The sequence below is a fragment of the Periplaneta americana genome, chromosome 4, assembly GCF_040183065.1.
Source record: "Periplaneta americana isolate PAMFEO1 chromosome 4, P.americana_PAMFEO1_priV1, whole genome shotgun sequence".
Taxonomy (NCBI): domain Eukaryota; kingdom Metazoa; phylum Arthropoda; class Insecta; order Blattodea; family Blattidae; genus Periplaneta; species Periplaneta americana.
The window spans coordinates 109,757,540-109,776,919 of NC_091120.1; the positions used below are offsets into that span (position 1 = coordinate 109,757,540).

At 34.5% G+C, this 19,380-nt stretch overlaps 1 protein-coding gene across 1 annotated transcript; it reads left to right on the forward strand.

Moving 5' to 3' along the window:
- Positions 1–494: 494 nt before the first annotated feature.
- Positions 495–17,320, forward strand: LOC138698106 (trypsin-1-like). Its single transcript, XM_069823836.1, has 5 exons — positions 495–639; positions 3,960–4,042; positions 8,323–8,411; positions 10,218–10,344; positions 16,725–17,320. Exons 1-5 carry the CDS (start codon positions 591–593, stop codon positions 17,130–17,132), a joined length of 756 nt encoding a protein of 251 aa, XP_069679937.1. The 5' UTR covers positions 495–590; the 3' UTR covers positions 17,133–17,320.
- The last annotated feature ends 2,060 nt before the right edge of the window (positions 17,321–19,380 follow it).

A 19,380-nucleotide genomic window follows, 5' to 3' on the forward strand; every position in this document is an offset into this window, starting at 1 on the left:
TACTTAAACTAAAAGCCGCATCATAAGAATAGGCCGCATTTAATGGATTACAGTAATATTTAACAAAATTACCGTATTGTTTATATTTTAAAAACAATTAAAGCTCATTTTTTAGAAAATGCAAGAACTTGGAGTTCGGTTATCCGTTCGACAGACAAGATTGACTGTTGACAGACAATATTGACTGCAGATGATATGACTGCTTAAAACTTGGAACTTGGAACTTTTAGGTATTTCTATGGCTAGTCACGCTTCGAAATAATTGTAAAACCAAGAATGGCATATAGCTAGAAAGCTTGGAAATCATGTTGTAACTAAACGAGTTGAAACATGTAAGAATATTAGAATATGACGTTACGTGTCGTGTTCCAGGAAACAGCCATTTGTATTAAGTTATCTCTGTTTACTTCAACAACTAAACTTATCTCTCATCAACAAATTTAAGATAAAATGGTACGTATTTACAAGTACTTATCTATGACATCACGACGTTTCAAATTACAATGTCATTTTAAAGAACATAAAAATAGTTTGGTATATATAGAGCACACATTTACAATAGAGTCAGATTCTACTGCCAATTCTACGCCATGATTCGTCTTTTTGTTCTATATATCCTCTTCTTTGTAAACTCTTTGGGTAAGTAATAAAATGAAAATATCGACATTAATAGAACTCATAATCCTGTTCCATAAATTTTGATGTCATAATTTTAGTGAATAAGAATTTACAATAATAGTTCAAATTATTTAAATAGTTCTTCAATAGGTCCAATTCTTGTCCTTGTATCTTGTATGTATAAATAGTTTGAATTTAAATTGAAGGGTTCAGAGCCATAGTGTGCCAAGAGCCATTTATTAAAAACGGAGAAAGCAAGGGTTAAAGTTAAGTGAATACCATAATTCAATGAAGAATGACATATAATTGAGATTTAATGTGTATAATTTATATTACTTGCTATATGTTTCCATTGAATTAAGGTAATAACTTCAATTTAACCTTTGTTTTCTACGGTTTTAGTAAATGGCGCTTGGCCCACTATGGTTCTGAACCCTTCAATCACTATCTACTATTTAACATATAGATGAAAAGGCGAGGCCTCGCATTTGAGCTGTGTGAGAAGGGGAAGAATAACCCTTCAGAAAGACAGTTTGTTTCATTATGGTTGATATTATAGGAATCTACCGACACGGAAGTTCATCTAAAACTAAAACATATCTTCGCCCTCCACACCCATTGCTGATATAGTCACGGCAAATGATAAGAATATAGGACAGGTCTTGCCTTTTCTACTGTACTTGCATTTAAATGCACAGAGAATATTCAGAGATGAGCTAGTAAAGCAATACTATAATGCTTGAATGAGGAATAATAAGAAAATCAAAAGAACTGGAAGAAAATATTTCCCATAATACGCTACCAAATTTAAATAGTACGTACCGGAATCGTACTTCTTGTTTGTGAGAAATTATCTATGAAAAATTTTGAAATGTAATATTCTACGTCGATGAATTTTATGTATAATAATAAAATCGGATGTAATATACGCAAGCTAAATGCATAAATTTCTACGATGCGTCAAAATGTTTTCTAAATATTGGCATTCTTCCTACGTCAGTGTGGAATATGGATAAAGTTCCATCAATAGTCTTTAGCCTATACAGTATATCGGTACTTTAGAGAAGATATAACGTAATTTTATTAAGACCTACGAACAATAGACTATTCTTTTAGATATAAATTTTACAGTACTTGAAAGCATTCGTCATAGAAACCCCAAATCGCGTTTAGAATGTGTCAGATGTCCGAGTCGGTGCTAACGATGTGTTTTGACATGTGCAGAGCTAAGTCCATAGAATCTCTCGCGGATCAGTAATTACTTGTCATTGTGGTTGATTGTGATGTTCGCGAGGCTATAGAAGTTTGTCTATCTCATTTTATTGATTACTGTGAAGAGAAATTTGGAGTAAAGATGGCATGGAAACTAAAGCATTCTGTAGATACGGAACTTAAGCGGTTAGGTACAGCTTACAGCAGTAAAATATTTGGAAATATTGAACATTTTTTTTCTCCATTACTGTATCTTATGCAGTAATGAAAATTGGTATGTATAAAACACTGTCCTTCTGCTATATTAAAAAATATTTTTACGATTAAAATAAAAAAATATATTTATATATATTTTTTTCAAAATTCAAAATGGTGGCAGTTTACTGTGCAGTGACGAAGCGTTTCCCTCATAACTCATAAACTCGTTAACATTTTCATATTCTCTATCTTTTATTTTACTGCTGAAACTCATGTTTACAATGTCATGCTCTTTCAACTACATTTCTTAATAAATTATATTTTTTTTATTTTGTGGTAAAAGAAAATACTGATATTTTACCATTTTTTAAATGAATTTATTTTTATCAGACAATCTATCGAAAGTAGAGAAGTTTTCTTGCTCATATTGTAGATATGACATGCATAAATACACACAAAAAATTTCATCATAGAATGTTGCATAGTTTTTGAGTTATGTGGGAAATGCTTCATCACTGAACAGTGAAATGAATTTTGAAAAAAAAAATGTAAATATTTTTTAAAATCGTAAAGGTATTTTTATCATATAGCAGAAGGACAGTGTTTTGCACATACTAATTTCCATTATTGCACAAGATACAGTAATGGAGGGAAAAAAAAGTTGAATATTTCCAAAATTGTACTGCTGTAAGCTGTACCTAACCCCTTAACGCTATACTTAACTACAAACTCCACATGAATTTGCTGGGACGTGAACACAAGTCCCAGCACGGAGATTCAACGATCCAGTCCTTAGACTAACAATGTAATACCACTTCAAACATTTATTACTGGTACTATATTTAATGGTTTGAACATTGTTTGCTATCTGAGTATGATGAACATTAAGCACATGTTTTCAGTCTACTAATAAAACTGATTTCGTCGGCATTTCACGTTCCTACAAAGCGTTCTCCAGAAAACAGTTTTCATTCCGGTAAATGCCGTTGGTCATTTACTGCTATGAATCAAATGCGATTTCCAAGGAAATAAAGTGCATATTTTCCCTGAGTCGAGTCTGGTGAAGTATTCTGCTGTGTAGTAGTAACCTTTTTTCGCTAATAAGGATTATTAATATAAGCACTAGTAGATCTGTCCCAAAAAAAGAATTGAACTTATAACGAGCGTATTTCTGGAAACAGGTTTGGCATAGTACGGCGCTGTTCAAAAAGTGACATGGGCAAGTAACAGGCCTGTTTGATGTGATTCATTGGGTCAGCTTTCGGCAATGACATCACGCGATTTGCTCCGTATAAAATGCATTACAAATGCTTACGTTATAGCTGGACATATAGCACGATACTTTTGTACAATTTTTTTGTATTATATTTATAGTAATTAAAGATTCGATGTTTTAATGTGTACTGCTATGCCATGAAATAAACTGAACTACACTAAATTGAAGCCAGCTGTAAACTAATGTCCTAAAATTGACATCCCTTCAGCCTGTGTTATTTGTCAATATTACACAGTAGAAGATTTTTTCATGATAAATTCTTGGGAAGTATACACTCTATTATCTCGGAAGTCACATTTAATTCATAACAGTAAAATAACAACGGCATTTATCTGTGCGGAGCCAGTTCTCTGGAAAACGCTCTGTAGAAACGTAAAATGCCGACGAAATCAGTTGCACATACGTTCTCATCGTATGTTTCTCAGTTTTTATGAAAATATTAAGCATAATATTTGCGTAAAACATCAGGCATATCATCCATCACAATATACAGAACTGAGAAGAAAAGAATATTTTCAATAGCGAGATCACTTTCCAATTAAATGAAATGATTAGACAATATTATAGTCAATTATATTATCTTTCCATTATGGTTATAAGAAATCTATACTTTAGAGTGAGTGATCGAATTTACATTAGGCCCTAATTATTTCAGGATTTTCACCTCAAAGAAATGATGGGCTCAACAGCCGCATTATTGGAGGCGACATTGCAGACATTACAGCATATCCCTACCAGGTACAGTAAAACCAGTTTCACCATTGAAAGTTATACTACTTCATACATTTTATGTGGATTAAATGTATGTACGTGCACTCGGCGCAGTGGATAGCTGGAAAATGTAAACAACCCGCAGCCTCTTCTCTCCACCTACGGGGCAACCACATGAGGAGGTAAAGAGCATGTGACATTGCATGACTTCCTTCATTCTCCTGCAAATCCACTTCGCCGACTGTACACGCATATATAAATATTTCTGTGTGCTTGTGATGAATTTTATGATACAAGTTGATTCAGGCGTTTATTAATAAATAAACCCCCATATTCACAGACTGGAAAGTTGTTGCACTGTAAGAACTCATATTATTATTTTACTTCCTAACTAGTGAGTACTTGTTTTCTGCTAGAAAGGACAGTAATCCCCCCTTAACCGAGTAACCTCAATACGCTGTTTCAGTTATCCGCGGTTGACCTCGGGGACATATTTCTTACGTAGGCCTAATTTAGCACCTATCGTCTTAATTTGAAGAGTTTTATAGAAAATCTAGATGGCAAGCGCGCGTGTTCACAAGTGTAATAATATACGTACGACGTACCTATTTGTTATCATCATCATCATCATCATCATCATCATCATCATCATCATCAGTATTATTGTTTGTTTCTCGCAATTTGTCAATTAATAGGTATCATAGGTATGTACGTTGTCACAGAAAAACAAATATTTGTAAGATTCGCAACTGCCCGCGGTAGGTTTCGGAAAGAATTCCCCACGGATGCAGGGAGATTATTGTATGTCCTAGAGATGGGAACGATAGCCTATACCGGTTTTTGCGAAATACCAATATTTTCATTTCGATATATATATATATATATATATATATACATCGGTATCGAAATTTTGATTCAATATATCATATAGTATATCGGTTTTCTCATACATTTTTCTTTTCTTTTTTGTGAAATTATTATTGTCATTATCAACAACAATATCCACACTAGACCCCTTCGATACTTCCTTGAAACATGGCGCTAATGAAGGTGGACAGGTTGCATAATTGTGCAACCTTGAAATATTAATTACAATCAATATCCTGCTCTGATTGGCTGGACTGAAATTCGAATTAAAATTGTTTAATATGTACTACCAAACTCAAAATGCAACGAGTGCGATAAACTACTGTTTTAGTAGGCATATTAACTTTTAACAAGGCAGGAGCAACTGTCACTCTGAAAAGAAACCGTCTGACCTCAAAACGACTATCAAAACTTTTATTTCTATGTTATAAAATGGTGAGACAAACAAGGATTTAATACCGTTAGGACATCTGCTTACGGCTAGGATTTCTATGCACAACCTAGTACTGATATTGGTTTCTAATTATATGTTTTAGTGCATAAAACTTATATCCCTATCATCATCATCATCATCATCGTCATCATCATCATCATCATCATCATCATCATCATCACATCATCATCATCACATCATCATCATCATCACCACCATTTACGTACGGTATGTTTGGAATGTTGGAGTGTAATAATAACTTGCAATGGGAAATTACTCTAGGAGGATTGTATCAAATCATTTGTGAAGTTTGTTAAAACTTGTAACATTGTAAATACTGTTTACTTAGCCTACATTTAAAACTAATATTACAAGTACTGTTTACTTACATTTAAAATGATTACGTTGTTAGGTAGAAAAGAACATTATGGACCTATTTGTGTCCTTAATTGAATTCTATATGAAATTAGAGTAACTGAAACCTGTTTCACTAACAAATACTGACCTGTGTAAAGTTCACTTTACTCTTTCCCATTGTATCATTTAAGCTCACTTTACCTCCACCATAATTTTGATTTAGGTTAGCAACTACATAATTTGGTATTGAAAATGTATTGTTTAATGTTAAAAGTTTACATTTATGCTTATGCCTGTTATGATGTAAATTTCAATACTAATAAGGAGTATTAAAATTTAAGTAAGTTTATTGTAATAAATGTACACCTGAAGATGTAATTGCATTAGTAGCCTATCTATTAATTTTCTTGCGAAACAGCGATATATCGATAATCAGTTCGACATATCGATATATATTCCGCAATATATATAGATTATCTAAATTAGGTTTGCAATATATTGCAATATCAATAAATCGATATTTAAATTATTTCCTCCATCCTTAATCTATACTAATAATAAATCTGTAGCCGAAATTTTTCTGGTAATTTTCGATTTTCCAAAAATAATTGGTCCTAACATATACAATTAACCACCCTGAAACCTAAAATCGCTTTTTTGAAATTTTTCTTTGTATGTATGTCTGCCTGTCTGTCTGTCTGTCTGTATGTTTGTTACCTTTTCACGTGATAATGGCTGAACGGATTTCGATGAAAATTGGAATATAAATTAAGTTCGTTGTAACTTAGATTTTAGGCTATATGGCATTCAAAATACATTATTTAAACGGCGGTTATAAGGGGGCCTGAATTAAATAAATCGAAATATCTCGCTTATTATTGATTTTTGTGAAAAATGTTACATAACAGAAGTTTTTTTTTTTAATAATTTCCGGTAAATTTTATTCCTTGAAAAGTTTGATAGGACTGATATTTAATGAGATAAATGAGTTTTAAAATTGAAATAACTGCCATCTAAGGCCGTGTAATGAATTAAAAAACAAATGACTTCGTCTACAAGGGGCCTTGGACAGCAACAATCGAAAGCTATGAAAGATAGCCTACAGATAATGTTTCTGTGTTTGTATGAAGTAATATCAGAAGCTAAATTAACCGATTTGTATAATTAATTATTAATTCACCATTGGAAAGTGTAGTTTCTCTAGATGGACATAATGCTATAATGTTATTACAGTAACTTCTGAGTGAGTCGAGGACAGGTAAGATTAAAATAGCTTCTTATGCACAGAAAACGTGATAGGCTATTCTGTACATTCGTTTCCTGTATTTCCTAAAATAATTTTTATGACCAAATGAGTGGTCTCTGGATCAAAATGATCTCATTTTAATTATGCAAATACAATTTAAATTAAGTAACATAATAAACGATTTATCCTTATATCAAACACGAATGTTCCCTGGATCAAATGTCCTATTTTAATTATGTAATTACTTTATATTTATTTCTAATGGGTGCAGCGGAGCGCACGGGTACGGCTAATATGTCCTATAATTCGATGTGTTTGGTTGTATTACTGGCACTTCAGTATGTCACGTTAGTGAGAGAGACAAATGCATTGAATCCTGAGAGAACCATCTATGCCTTAACTTCGTACATTTCTGCGTCCTGATTAAATCGTACTATTCTCTGAATAAAGTAATATTTAGCAACAGTAAATAACAATTCTGGATTGTGATTCATTATGCAATGGCTTCAACATGAGTACAAGGACGTGAACTACAATGAATAGGGGTGATCTTAGAACTAGGTGCATTTTTTGATACATTGATGTATGATATCTTTCTTCGGCATATGAAACTAAATCGCAAGCGATCTAGAAAGTTCATAAGCAAAGTACAATGACACTTCTTACAGCCTATTAGATGTTATAAGTCAATTGAGAAGTGGTAACTCAATACCGAGAGATTTTATTATTATTTTATCGCCGTGTCAAGAAATTATGCATGAGCATAATTTTACGCTACTGAAACTTACTTGTGATTTTAAACAGATCGAAATCTTAGAACTCATCCTCATGTATCGCGCTAAATGTTTTCCACAATTTTTTATGGAATACTTTGCATTATGTAGCTGTAGCTAGCAGGATAATTGCACAAAAATAAAACTGAACCGCTGCTCCAGCATTTTACAGTAAATAATGAATGTGACATTATCAAAACAAATACTATATCTAATATCCGTAAGTTAATATATTAATGAACATTATATTTGGTATAGATTTTTTATATATTCATTGTTTTTATAAAACCTCTTATGTGAAGATACAGAAAATAATTTTTCAGGAGGAAGAAAGAATTAATTAAATATGAATAGGCCTACACTGATCTTCAATGATATCATTTATGTTCATTTATGAATTATTTCATATTCTTACGTGTGTCCATTGATTTTAAATTAACATTTTATTCCTCCTGAACAAATTAATTTCCATCCTGACACATAGGAGACAATGATAATATATTTCTACTGTTTTCTAAAATGGTAGTGTCCCTTGACTGGAACGCCTTGAGTTTACAGTAAATCTCAGTAATAAACCTCATTTTTCATAACACTATTAACGAATAACACTGTTTCAATTGAATATTTTCAGGTATCAGTAATGTATGCACTTCACCACGTGTGCGGAGGTTCGGTCATCAGTCAGGAATGGGTTGTCACAGCAGCCAGTTGTGTGTCCGAGTAAGTTTCTGTGATACTTCACACTTACGAAAATCCAGAATAATTAATAGTAAACTTGAACAAAGGAAATCATAATTACATACCGAACAAAGAATGAAGAAATATTGTATAGGAATAAATTTATATGTCGATATGTACACAGTATATAAGTTTTTCCTTCTATCCAATGGAAAGTAGCCTACTTTTAGCATCATTCATCCAAGGGTTCACATCTACAGAGTGATTCACGAGGAAAAGTAAAAATTTAGAATGCCGGTACGATATCTTAGGCCATTTTGAGTAAAAAAATTCATATGAACATAGGTCCGTTTTCAAACAATGGCGGAGCTAGATGCATTTTTTTTAGTAAAACGTCTCGCCCCAATGTGAATCAGACGTGAAAATGTGAGACAAGGTCATCGATCGCAATGAATGACATAACATTGGAATCTGTATTGTGAGCGATGTAGATAAGAGAAAAAGAACCGGGTGGTGGGGCATTACAAATGTCCAATCGCCTGCCCTTGTCTGATGTAATAACACAGAACCAGTACATTATACAGGTACAGTTATCGTAAGTGTTGTGTTTTTTCAACATGCCTTATATATTTTCGACTACAGAATACGCCGATATTGTGTATGTTTATGGTTTGTGCGATGGAAGTTCCTTGCGTGTCGTCGCTGAATATGAACAAAGCTTTCCGAACAGAAAGGTACCATATCGAAGAGTATTTACTGTCTATGGGGTGGGATGAAAGACTTGGTATAGCACAGGATGGGGGAAAGGGAAGAGGCGCCAATCGACCGTATTTTGGATGCGGCATAAAGAACAGCCACGAGCAACTCTCCCGAGTGAAGAGCGCGAATCACGCCCGAGCGCAAGAGTGCATTGAAGCAGAAGTACCTTTGAAAATGTGCGAAAACATCGACCCCGACGTCTAGAATATTAGGTATATATGCATACGTGAATATAAACTTTAAATTTCTCCGTTATCTGCCTCTAAATACGAGTTAGTACAATGGAATATTAGAAGTTTTTGTGAAATCGAAGAGCTATATCTCAATAACCGTTCGAAAACGGATCCATATTCATATGAACTTTTTGACTCAAAATGACTTCTGAATTCACATCCTAAATTTTTGGCCTTTCCTCGTTAATCACCCTGTATACGCGTTGCGCTGAAACAATACTTCTTCCTGCCGCCGTAGTTATTGCTTTCTCTGAACCTTGGGAGAAAAGTATATAGCACCACATGATTATTATTAAAACAATTATGTAGGGCCGATAGGGGAAACGTGATTACCCCGCGAAAACCTACCATCAAGTGTAGTCTTTGTTCAAAAATTCCAACTGAACCCACCGAGTTTTGAACTCTGATTACCAGAATGGATAGCCAACGTTATAAATATTTGGTTAACGGTACGCTAAGATACATAATGTGCTTCTTCAATGCGATTTTGACGAGGAAGAAGGCCTACTTAAACAGTGTCTCTAACGTGCCGTCTTCAAGAGGAAGTGAAGACAAGATCTCCCTGCCTACACTAATCTGTAGTCAACATTCTTGTAATATTTTAATATTAAATAAAATTGAGACATCTCTTGAAACCGTTCTCTTATAAGTAATATATAGTTATTTATTTATAATTTAATATTGTATCGTCCCTCCTCTAGAAAACTAGCGAAAGTAGCAGACTGGCGAATTTATTTAAATAGTACAATATAGACCTTAAATGCAGATTCGACAATTTATCACTTTAGCTAGTTTTCTAGAAGAGTAACAATAACAGTTATTATTTCTTAACTTTTGAGCAAGCACTTATTTCCAGACCATCTGGCTACGCTGTTCGTGCTGGTACTGACACACTTGAAGCTGGTGGAACCGTACATACAGTTGTAGAGATAATAAAACATCCCGACTACGTCATTTACGACTATGACGTTGCAGTTCTCAGAGTAAGTAAAAGCCTAGATCATATATACCCCAGATAGGTCGGCCTTATAGGCATTGAGTTAACATTTTTTGTCAGGTTTATTACGCTGCCATCTAATTGTTACATAAGGAGTCACGTCATAATTCCCATTTGAATTGCATTAGCGACTGTACTGCCATCTCGTGTTCGTTTACGGCGGACGGGTTGCGATCCTGACGGTTGTTCTCTTCAAAGTGCAAACGATTTTAACATAGTGATGACCTATCTGTTACATATATGATCTAGAGTAAAAGTAAACTAAACGTGCTTGCATACCGGACATAAAGCCCTAGAAAGAGATATCTCGTACATTCATAAACGTAGAATAGTGATTAGCATCATTCTCCAATTTTATTTATGTTGTTGTTTAGTAAACTGTCCGAAGACAGGTCTGAACCTTACAAGTGATACGTATAAGGTATCACCTATGTGGCAAATAGGCCAAGAGATAATAGGATGTCCACACCTGTGGAGTAACGGTCAGCGCGTCTGGCCGCGAAACCAGGTGGCCCGGGTTCAAATCCCGGTCGGGGCAAGTTACCTGGTTGAGGTTTTTTCCGGGATTTTCCCTCAACCCAATATGAGCAAATGCTGAGTAACTTTCGGTGGTGGACCCCGAACTCATTTCACCGGCATTATCACCTTCATTTCATTCAGACGCTAAATAACCTAGATGTTAATACAGAGTCGTAAAATAACCCAATAAAATAAATATTAGGGTAGGGCGATCAGTTCCATTCCACCTCCATTGCACACATCGCCAACTAGCTACATATAGCACTAAGCAGACTTCAGATGCACACAAGCAGTTGTTCTTCCTCTGACACACATTACCGTCAAGTGAGATTTACTGGATGTGCAGATCAGCCAGAACCTCAGTCAGAGGACAATTTTATTTATCCAGATTTTGATTGTAATGAAGAAGAATTAATTATACCAATTATTGGAACTTTAAGAACATTGCAAGTCAAGATACCAAGAACAAGACAAATGAAATTTCACAGTCATGGTAGTGGCAGTAACAAGCTATGGATGCAAGAATTGGGCTTTGAATAGAACTGATAAAAGGAAAAGAGAAGGCGCCGAATTCAGGTTCTTGAGATAAGTATCTGGGCTTAACCTTTTGGATCAAAGAGAAACTTAGACATTCGCAAAGATCAAAATATATACGGTTTACACATACAAATTGCGGAACAAAAAAGTAAATTGGTATCAACATAATATTACATTAAGAATGAACAAATGTTAACCGAAAATATTAAATTATAGACCACAAAGACACAGAAATGTAGGCATATCAAAAACAAGGTGGCAAGACACAAGCCATTGATCCTAATAACTGAGAAGGGGGAAGTGATTAATACCACACATTTGCCAATTCAATCACAGATAAGAACCTAAGTGAGTCCTAGAGACCTTGATGAGTAGCTGTGAACAGTTGTAGGTTACTTACTCACGGATCTGAACCGTTAAGATTTCTGGTGAACTATAAAATAATTATTGATCATCGTTTCTCTCTGATGTTAAAGATTGCAGTTTTCTTTTGGCGTTCTCTTTACTTTTAAATTATGAGAAATTAAATAATATTCTTCCTACAGTTCTATTTATTCAGAAATGGTGAAAATGAAATTCAATCAGTTTGTTTATAAATTAAATAATTATTATTTTAACACCAAGGCCTTATGTACTCAATTGCAAAAGTATTTATTCTTAATTTCTCCTTGCATAAAACTGAATTTTCTGTTCAAAATTAGTCATAAATAATTTATTACAAAATAACAAAAAATGACATACAATTAACAAGGAATACGGTCAAGTACTTGTGTGAATATGACATGAAAATTTTCATTTCAAAATAAAAAACAATGCCAATGTGTGGAAAAAACCATTAAACGCGTGAAAATTGAAATAGATTGGAAAATAATTTAACAACTTTCTAAATTTGCATATTTAGGATATTTAATTCAGAACAGAAAACTAATTTAGATGTCAAATTACAAAAATATAATTAAGGAAATGGAATCATTAGAAGATATTTTGATAAACAGATGACAATGGCCATAAAATTGAGATTACATAACATTACGTCAAAAGCAGCGCTCATTTATGGCAGCGAAATCGTATTTTAAACAAACAAAATTAACAAAAACTTGAAGGAGCTCAGATACGCTTTATGACAATGGTCCTCAGCATGCTCTGAAATGAGTAAAGGGTAAGGAGTGTCTCGGAATATGCATCGTCGTGCAAGAGAGAGAGAGAGAGAGAACATACCCGTCAGCAGCCACGGATGCACTGTAGTGCAATGTTTTATCCGAGTAAGAGACGCAAACTCGAGTGTGCACTGTGTTGTTGACCGCTGCTTTATGAGATCTCAATTGGATAGAACGAGATGGCAAACTGCAAGTTCCTTGTATAATCATAGAAATTCAAAATCATCAAAAACAGTGGAAGAATCATATGCAAAAAATGGAGAGGGAGAGACTTGCAAAATTAACTTTCTCATGTACACAGAGATCAGGACAGACCGAGTTATCATTGGAGGAATCAAGGTCATCTTTCTGGGAAAAGTATCTTCATAGATATCGAGGTCTAAACGAGGTCGTGAAGATAATTATTTTCTTTGCAACCGAGAACTGCAGATAAATTATTATCAGTACTAGAAGTATGTAGCTATCAATTACAAAGTCTTTGTGAAACTACCCGTTTATACAATAGTCAAAGATTAGAGTGAAGAGCTCACATCACATTCTGTTTAGTTGTATTTGTAACCTTAATTAATTTGCTGTACTCTCGCTACTCGACAATCATTTATAGAAAAATATTAATGTAGTAATTGGACATTTATGAAGTGAGTCTTATGTGAAAAACACATTCTGAGAGTAGATAATTATAAAATTGCTTTCTATGCTGCTGGTAGTACGCGATACTTTAGGAATGAGTCTTTTTGTGTTGTACCAAGTACATTGTTTTTGGACAGGACATTTTGTAGCTTTCCAATATCACTCGACGCACTATCAAAAGGGTACCTAGGTTTGGCATTGGTTTCTCCTATTTTTACTTGCTTTCAGATTCAGAACCTTAGACCTCAGTAGAATGAGAATAACTTACTTTGGGTAGTGGTATAACTTGCACCACTGTTTCTCCTGTGTTACGACTTAAGCTCTGCGTTTGATCACTTTGAATAAAAGGTACATACGTCGATCATACTAGCTTCGTTTGATATGGAAAGTAATGCGAGTGAAAACAGTTAAATTTCTAGGGAAGCAGTCTTCCCGCACGGTCCTGTACTGTGTGTTATCTCTCTTTATTCGTATGCTTGTATGTATAAGTCGATGAACAACAGAATTTGAACTTGGATTTAATAACTATAAAAACAAAGTATTTATTTAAAGGCAGCGTAAGTTATATATAACAAGGAACAAGCCACCGGCTTAGTTCAGTCGGCTAAGACACTTGCCTACCGATCCGAAGCTTGAACAGATTATCTAGTTGAGTTTATTCCAAGGTTTTTCCAAACATAAGGCGAATGTCAGGTAATGTATGGTGAATTCTCGGCCTCATCTTGCCAAATATCATCTCGATACCATCAATTCCATCGATACTAAATAACCTAGTAGTAGATACGGCGTTGTTAAATAATCAATTAAGTAAATGATTATATATACCTGGAATAGACAAAACTCCAGAATTTTCAGGAACCCGTTTTTCTCAGGAACCAGCATATTTTATCCACATATGCAATGAGAAAACCAGTCGAGCTGAGATAAGGATACATTTACTGAAATATATGAAACAATATTAAATATCATTCAATGCAAATACACGCTCTCAGAGACGCTTTGTGCTTTTCGGTAAAGTTATGTAGTGACAATATCTTAAGATGCGCAAGAAATATGAAAATATGATTCTAAATAGCACATTCCATTTCCTTCAAGTAATCGCTTTTGTTAACGTTATGTATTAGTCGTAGCTTAGTGCTATAAAAGAAATCGAAGTCTTAAAAACAAATTGAACTCGATAAAAAATTCTGGCGCCATATAGAAATTTTTAGTGGTCATGAGTACTTGACTTTCGACTTTTGTCTACCCTTGATTTTTACAGTAAGTAAAACGCATCTAGATATTTTAGATCTAATTAAAGGTTGGAATTAACAATTAAAAGAACATAAATCTCAGTACAAGTACAAGGAATATATTGACTGCATGCTTTATGGATCTCTACACATTACAATGAATGACTGTTTGTAAACATTTTAAATGTTTAAAATGAACAATTTACCCTTATTTCTAATCAAATGAATTTTGTTATTTCTTAATGAAGTTATCGCTACCAAATCTTTCCATTAAAGCACTCATTTAAAACAGCCTAGCTTTGTTTTGCTTTTGGATAATACGAGTAATTCATTGAACAGCATACCTGAACTCTGTAAGTAGAGTTTAATGCCGCCGAGTTATACTCCATACATAAATACACTGTTGCTTCTTGCTTGGAGACTCTACGTCTCTAGTTATGACCTGTATTAAATTTAGTCTTCGAAATTTATGAAATTTAATATTTCATTTTTATATTTTAGGAGAGATTATGTAGACCACGATAATGTCGAATTGTTTACACTAACTACAGTACTTAATAGGCTACCTAAAGACTAAAGTTAAAGACACATTGGGTACATAGTACTGATAAGGATATACACAAACACGTCGCGTCGTCGCTGAATCTTCATGGAGTGCCGTCAACTTCAGACTTTCTGAAACATGCTTGAGCCATGATGTTTATTGTCGTCGTGAACTTTGCAGTGAATAATAAAGTGCATTCGTAAGTTACGGAACTTGAACATATACGGATGTCACTTCAAACGATTTATATTTCAAGAAATTCTTACAATAGACATGACGTTATTGGTGCATTATGTACAAGATATTCCTATTGTCTGATATTTTTTCGTGAAACATTAGGATATTGCATATGTTGCTCATCACTGAAAACCCACTAATTTTCTATGTAGGCCTACTTTTCTAGAAATTCCATAAATGTAGATCATGTAACTTATTAATTGGAATGTTGGCACTGAACGTCATGGTAGGCTACACAAATCCATGCTAAATGTCGAATTAATATCTTCACAATTTAAATATTGTGATGCTACTGGTCTTTTTTAATTAGCCTACGTTTAACACACTTTCTGCTCATTTTGGTATTGCAGTGTCTTTCAGTGCACTGTTTATGTCACTTTTACGTTAATTTTACACAATTTATATGTAATATTGCCTATATTGACAGTGACAATATTAATTCAATATTACACGCTTGAGAATCTTCCTAAAGCATTTTACCTCTGCAATGAAACGTCAATTAGCCACAAAGATGTAGTTATTTGAATAATACGACTAGTAAGATCAGTGATCGATAAAACTACTCATTATGACTGCGCCCTGGTTTTGACTTTCTAGAACAGTGGTCATCAAAACACTGCACGCTCGTGCTAGCGTCTCTTACCCGCTGACAAGACACAGTCCTAGCTTGCAATCGTCGCTATTCGCGGGTATGCTGTCTTTCTATCCCTTGTGCACGACGGAGCAGAGTTCCTTACCCTTCATGCACCTTACCCATTTCAGCGAGTGCTGATGACCACTGTTCTAGAGGAAGAGGGTAGAGGATGCGTAACTGTTTTGTGTACGAACGTACCTCTACCTGCGCTGCGACGTCACATATATTTTGAATCAGACAATCTCATACCAGTTTATAGGTAGCTGGAATACGAAGTCTACTTATTAAATAGAGATAATTTTCAGTCAATTCTTCATTTATAATTACTTACTTTCTGGCTTTTAAGGAACCCGGAGGTTCATTGCCGCCTTCACATAAGCCCGCCATTGGTCCCTATCCTGAGCAAGATTAATCCATTCTCTGTCATCATATCCCACCTCCTTCAAATCCATTTTAATGTTATCTTCCCATCTACGTCTCGGCCTCCATAAAGGTTTTTTTCCCTTCGGCCTCCCAACTAACACTCTATATGCATTTCTTGATTCGCCCGTACGTGCTACATGCCCTGCCCATCTCAAACGTCTGGATTTAATGTTCCTAATTATGTCAGGTGAAGAATACAATGCGTGCAGTTCTGTGTTGTGTAACTTTCTCCATTCTTCTCTAACTTCATCTCTCTTAGCCCCAAATATTTCCCTAAGCACCTTTCATTTATAATTAGAACTGCAAAATATGTTTATTATTAGGAGTAAAAGAGAATTAGTTCTATAATGGAAATTCGAATTGTAGTAACTGTACAGATTCAAGAAACTGCTAAGATGCTGTCCCCTTTTATATCCATCCCTACTGAAACGACATGTGTATTTATTCTTTCAGGTGGCTGAACCGTTTGTATACGGCTCAACAATCATGGCTGTTAGATTGTCCATCACAGAGCCGTTTCCCGGAACAATCGCAGTTGTCACCGGTTGGGGAAGGAATTCTTCAGAAGGAGAGTTGTCACCTCAATTACTCGAAGTGATGCTTCCAGTCTACGATCATCAGCAATGTAACGACATTTACCATAATTCAGGAGGCATCACAATAAACATGATTTGCGCTGGGGTAGATGAGGGTGGCAAGGATTTCTGCATTGGCGACTACGGAGCTCCCCTCGTCATAGCCGGACAGTTGGTGGGAGTGGCATCGTGGACCGTTGGCTGTGGAGCGCCAGGACTTCCAGGAGTCTACGCCAGCATACCCCATCTCCATGAATTCGTCACAAATGCCACAGGAATTTTCTAGATCCAAGTGAACTGTTAAATTTTTTGTTAACTAGATCCATTTTCCTCCACAATTTTTGCACTTTTTTCTGTTCTTCCTTCTCCTGTTTCTTTCCCCTAACTATCGCAATTTCACCTTGAATTTCTCCCTGTTTACGACTTCAAATTTTTCGTTAATGTTATTTATCATCATTTACATTTTTCTTTAGATACAAGTTATTAAATTATATTTGCAATACACTTTCAAGTCTTATAATAATATCTATTCTGTAATTTGTAAACTTTACAATATCTGTCAATATCTATCGCACATGTAACTAAAGCTGAATAAATTTTTCTAATAACCTGAAACACAAAACCCGAGTTCAGTTCATTAATTACAAGTTTCTTATTCTAGAATAAGTCATTCTCATATTAACGCAAAATAAAACATAAAAGTGACCCAGAGAACCTGTGCCGTTACTTCGCGCCCATTCATAGAGCTCTCTGGGGGGTTGCATGAAGGCTAGCGTGGGCAGGAACTCTCTTAATTTTACCTCCTATGCTGTCACATGGGCTCTTTCCATGGCTTGTGGCGAAGAAATGACATTCAGCTGACACTTGGAAATCTATCTTATGACACAGTAGAATTACAAAATTCTTTTTATTCTTGTATTGACTTGCTACTCTATCGCTGAAATACTAAATCTTATTTACGTATGAAAATTTATATTGTAGGAGAGATGAACTGAAGGACTGTCATAAACGAAGTATTCTGATATAATTGAAAACACCTATGTTCCAGATCATTGTCAGCATTCTTGTAGTAAATAAAAACAGATTAGTTAGTTGATTGAGACGTGTTCCAATGGCATCATTGTATGGAATTCTGCATAAGAAAATGTCATTTTCACAGTACTTGCCAACAACAATGAATTCCCCAGGTTGGATTGCAGTTTTTAGATGTTTCATGTACAATGATTGAGTTGAGCCTTTGCTATGAAATTGTGTTCTTTAAATTCTTTCAAACAGATAAGGAAATTATTTATAAAATGTTCAGTATAGGCCTATTAGTTTTTACCAGCATCATCTCTGCCCTGTCTGTTGTTTTCCACGTTTTATGCATGACTTCCTCCATTAGATTTTTCTCTAATAATGAATTTATAAATTCTGAAATAATTTCAGTTCCTGGGCATTTTTCACACGATTGTGTAAATAACAATTTGTAGACAAACTCTGACAAATTATTTTTCGCATTAAAAATCAACACTTCATTTCACTTTCATCATCATGGCATACTTTTGCAAACTTATTAAATCGGTTTTGTGTTCTCAGAGATCGAGCATACGCAAACATTAGGAGTTCCAGCTGTCCCCGATAGTATGCAGTATTTTGGTATCAGGGATGCAAAAAGTGAAATATCAATTTTAGTGCCTGGATGTCTGTTCTTTAAATGTCTTGTAAATTTCTTTAAGTTTGGTTAAATCAACCGTTTTTTATTTTTTCACTCTCTTGCCATCCTCTTTGACCGAATTTGTGTTTTTAATGCCAACCATAATTTAGCATATGTCGTTTTCTTCATAAAAATTAACAGAAACATTATAATAACGTCAGGGACGTGGCAATGATATTTACCATCAAGCACTGACATTAGGCCTATATCCTCAATTTTTTTTAGTAATTTTCACTATACGAGCTACATGAAGAGATACACCAAATTTGAGCATTATTTTGTGCTCATGAAGCACATAAGAATCATGTATATCTCATTAGACGATTGTACATTCGCAAATTTTTCCTTGAATTGTGCAATCACTTCTTCGCTATCATTACTATCACTATGCGTGTTAAACACATCATTAATAGCTTCGTTAATCACACTGGCCTTCCTACAAGCTTATGATTTCGCACGAGAGAATTTTCGTTTGGAGATACAGTAGGTGATTCGTCGAGAAGAATTAGAATTTTATTTGTATTACTGATTGTTGTCTCCGATTCTGTTTCTGGCGGCACATCTTCCTCTACATTTGCTGTTTTTACTTCCTCTTCACTTGATTTTTTCTTTGTTTTCACTTGAATTTTTTACTTCTTCAATTGATTTTTTCCCTTCCTAATCTGTTTCAGTTTCTTCCACATTAGTAATTTTATATACCTTATGTCGACAGCGACCGCATATCGCGTCCCTGCAATTAAATTAGATAATTTTATTTTGCATTCCTCCCGTCACTTTTCTGTCTTCTATTTTTTTACTTGGTTATTTAACGACGCTGTATCAAATACTCGGTTATTTA

What these genes read in the sequence shown, in the direction of transcription:
- LOC138698106 (XM_069823836.1), top strand. Translation starts at nt 591, where the DNA reads ATGATTCGTCTTTTTGTTCTATATATCCTCTTCTTTGTAAACTCTTTG. An exon ending in GCAGCCAGTTGTGTGTCCGA is followed by an intron (nt 8,412 to 10,217) that starts GTAAGTTTCTGT and finishes ACTTATTTCCAG; the next exon opens with ACCATCTGGCTACGCTGTTC. An exon ending in ATGACGTTGCAGTTCTCAGA is followed by an intron (nt 10,345 to 16,724) that starts GTAAGTAAAAGC and finishes TTATTCTTTCAG; the next exon opens with GTGGCTGAACCGTTTGTATA.